The sequence below is a fragment of the Tinamus guttatus genome, unplaced genomic scaffold (assembly GCF_059628265.1).
Source record: "Tinamus guttatus ecotype Peru unplaced genomic scaffold, ASM5962826v1 Tinamus_guttatus_pri_ptg000023l, whole genome shotgun sequence".
NCBI lineage: Eukaryota > Metazoa > Chordata > Aves > Tinamiformes > Tinamidae > Tinamus > Tinamus guttatus.
The window spans coordinates 2,782,725-2,785,968 of record NW_028288557.1 but is presented as its reverse complement, the minus strand read 5'-3'; the positions used below and the strand labels follow the sequence as shown (position 1 = coordinate 2,785,968).

Sequence of the window (3,244 nt, the reverse complement as noted above, 5' to 3'; positions counted from 1 at the left end):
GGGCCGCGCCGTCGGGCCGGGCCGCCCGGCGCCCAGCGCTGCCCGAGGGCGGCGGCAGGGGCTGCCGCGGATGGTGCCGATGCCCGCGGCCCCGTGCGCAGAGGGGGGCGACCGCGGAGGGCAGCGGCGCGCACCGGTGCGCACAACGCAAAACGCAAAAGCGTTTGCGTCGCACCGGCTGCGACGACGGGCACTTTTGGAGGGGGGTCCCGGCCCCGGGGGAGGGGGGCGGCCCGGCGGGGACGCGGGGGGCGGGCGGTGCCGGGCCCGCTCCCGGCGGGCTGATAAGATAAAAGCGTGCCAAGGGGAGCGGGGGGGCAGCCCCATTGTCCCGGTCCTGGATATATAGGCGCGGCGGGGCGGGAGGCTGCCGGCCGCGCTCCCCGCGCTTCCCCGCGGCGCACGGAGGAGGAGGAGAAGGAAGAGGAATAAGTGACTCCCCCGCGGGGGTCCCCGCGGCTCGGGGATGGCCCCGCAGAGCGGCTGCTCGCCCAGCGAGGCGCAGCGCTGCCCGGAGGCTGCGAGCGGCCCCTCGAAGGGGCGAGCGCGGCGCGGGCGCGGCGCGGAGCCGCCGGGCAAGCAGAAGCGGAGCCGTCGCCTCCAGGCCAACGACCGCGAGCGGAGCCGCATGCACCACCTCAACTCGGCGCTGGACGCGCTGCGCAGCGTGCTGCCCACCTCGCCCGAGGACGCCAAGCTCACCAAGATCGAGACGCTCCGCTTCGCGCACAACTACATCTGGGCGCTCGCGCAGAGCCTCCGCCTGGACGAGCAGGGACGGAGCGAGCCCCCCGCGCCGCCCCCGGCGCCCCCCGACGCCGCCCACGGGCCCTGGGGCTCGGCCCGCTCCCCCGCGCCGCCGCCTGCCCCGCGCTGCAACGAGCCCGCGCGCTCCTGCCCCTGAAAGCGCCCGGGGCCTGGGGGGACGGGCCGGGGGTCTTCGCGCCCGGGGCGGAAACGAACCGCGGTTTTGTACTCGGAGACGGTAAATTATATTAATTGGATATTTATTGACTATATTTCTTAACAAATATATATATATATATAATTTGTATATAAGAGTAGTGTTTTTTGACGGGCAGCTCCGGGTGTTTGTGCCGGGGAGAAGGGTGCGTTTCTGGCCGTTATTATTATTTCCCTCCTGGCGCGGAGAATAAAGCGTTTCCCCCATCAGCGTTTTCCCCACTTCTCCTCAGTCAGGGGCTCCAAAATCGCGCGCAGGGGAGGACGCAGCAGCACCAGGACCAGGGGGCAACGCGGAGCCCCCCGGGCCCTGGCCATGGTGCTGAACCACCCCCCCACACACAAACATCCCTCGATTTTGGGGCTCTGCAGGTCCCCGTCCTGCACAAGGGGCGTTTTGGGGGCCAAAATTGCAAAGTGGAGCCACACAGGCAACAGGTTGAAGTCCCGGAGATTTAGGATGCCTCTGGTCTTCCAGCCATGGGGCTCCGCTCCAGGCCAAGGGAAGGGGGTGGATTTACTCGCTTTGGAGAACTAGTGACTTCTTTAGGAGCTTGAATGCACTTCCCCCCCCCCCCCCCTTTTTGCCTCCACATTATTAGGTTAATCATTGCTTGAACGGGTTGCTATGGTTTTAGCAAACCCATGGAAACTTGATAATGAAGACTGAAAGACGTCGCTGACATTTATCTTTCCTCTGCATTTGGTGCACAACGGTCCCGTTTCCCTTGGCAGGGACATCCTGGTGTCCGGTTGCTACCGGGGTATAAGTGCGGCCTGAGGTCTGGTACCTCCTGTCCTCCAAAAATTGGGATTCTTTTACACGGCCAGGACTCAAAATGCTGCCTTTACTCCCACTCCCAGCCATAACGACCATCCAAAGAGCTCCTAATGGGGTTTTAAAAGCTGCCCGCTCATTCGCCATCCACCAAGCATGAAAATCCAGCTCATTTGTTCATTTTTTGCCATTCCTGGGGTGAGTGACCGCACAGGGGCTGCTGCCTGTTGCTGCAAACTCATCACTTTTCACTTTTTTTTTTTTTTTTTTGTCACACTGCTCCCACTGTCACTTGCCAGGGTCCCCCCTGTGCCACTGCTACAAAGGCAGTCTGGGAAGCTCCATAAAGCCCCGTTGCCCCTTTTTAAACTGATACAAAACAAAAAGAGCAATAGCTGAAAGGAGATCACAGGAAAAAAAAGGCAAAACCAGTGAATATCAATACCCATCTCTGGGCTAGGTCATGTCCCACTTGGGCTGGTTAATGCTGCTCCGTTCCAGAGGAGGAGAAACACGGGCAGTGTCATGATACCTTCCTTCATCCGCAGGTGCTCAGTGCCCTGGGATGGGTTGGAAATTTGGGAAGTGCCTTCGCTCTTTTCATGAGGGTTTTGTGCCCTGTGGTTCCTGGCTGCCCTTCCGTGTGCTCAGCACCCATGGGACAGGGGGAAGATTAATGGAGCAGGTGCTGTGGTCCCGGGCCCTGATAAGGTTTGGGGCCGAGATAGCGCTCGGTCAATACGCGGCTCCTGCTGGTGCGCGGTGGCCACCTGGAGCTGCTGGAGCCACCGGAGGAGGACACGGAGCTCTGGAGGTGGCAGCAGGAGGGGACGGGGATGCCCCGGGCTCTGCAGCATCCCTGGGGACCGTCTTGTCACCCAGACAAGCAGGGTGTGAACTGGGCTTGGTGCACGAGGAAGGCACACGAGGTCCCTCTGCAAAAGCCTGCGGGTGGCAGCAGCTTCTGCCCCTTTTCCCAAAGGCTCCCCAAAGTGCTCAGTGCCGACACGACTGGTGCAAGAGAGCCCCACACTGCGGGAGCTGCTGCACGGGGTCAGTGCTCTTTGGGGCTGGGTATCTATTTGCTGCCGTGTATCTGTTTGGAAGGATGCTTGGAAAAGCACATTGCAGCCCTGCAAGGGACCCTCGGCCTTGTGGGCAGCCCCGGCACAGCCGCAAGGCCACCGGGACCCTATTCATCATCTCCCCCCTGCCACGGCTTTAAGTTGCTATTTTTCATCTCCTGTGACGGTGTTAAAAATTAATGCACCTGGTGGTTGGCCTGCACTGAGCGTGTTTGCTCGAGCCGCTAGTGCGTAGCAACACGCGCCTGACCTGGTGCGTGGGCTAGAGGCGGCCATGGGGAGACCGCTCCTGGTTCCTTGCAGTTTTCCTGCATCTTCCTGAACTTTACTAACCACAGTCGGCATCCCTATGTAGCTGGTGGGGCTGTGGGATGATGAGGCCGGACCCAGGGACATGGGGACCCAGCAAATACCGCCA

The 3,244-nt window shown here is 61.6% G+C and overlaps 1 protein-coding gene across 1 annotated transcript; it reads left to right on the top strand.

The window, feature by feature from the left end:
* The first annotated feature begins 466 nt into the window (after positions 1–466).
* NEUROG3 (neurogenin 3) lies at positions 467–904 on the top strand. The gene has a single exon (XM_088524955.1). It carries the CDS (start codon positions 467–469, stop codon positions 902–904), a length of 438 nt encoding a protein of 145 aa, XP_088381081.1.
* The last annotated feature ends 2,340 nt before the right edge of the window (positions 905–3,244 follow it).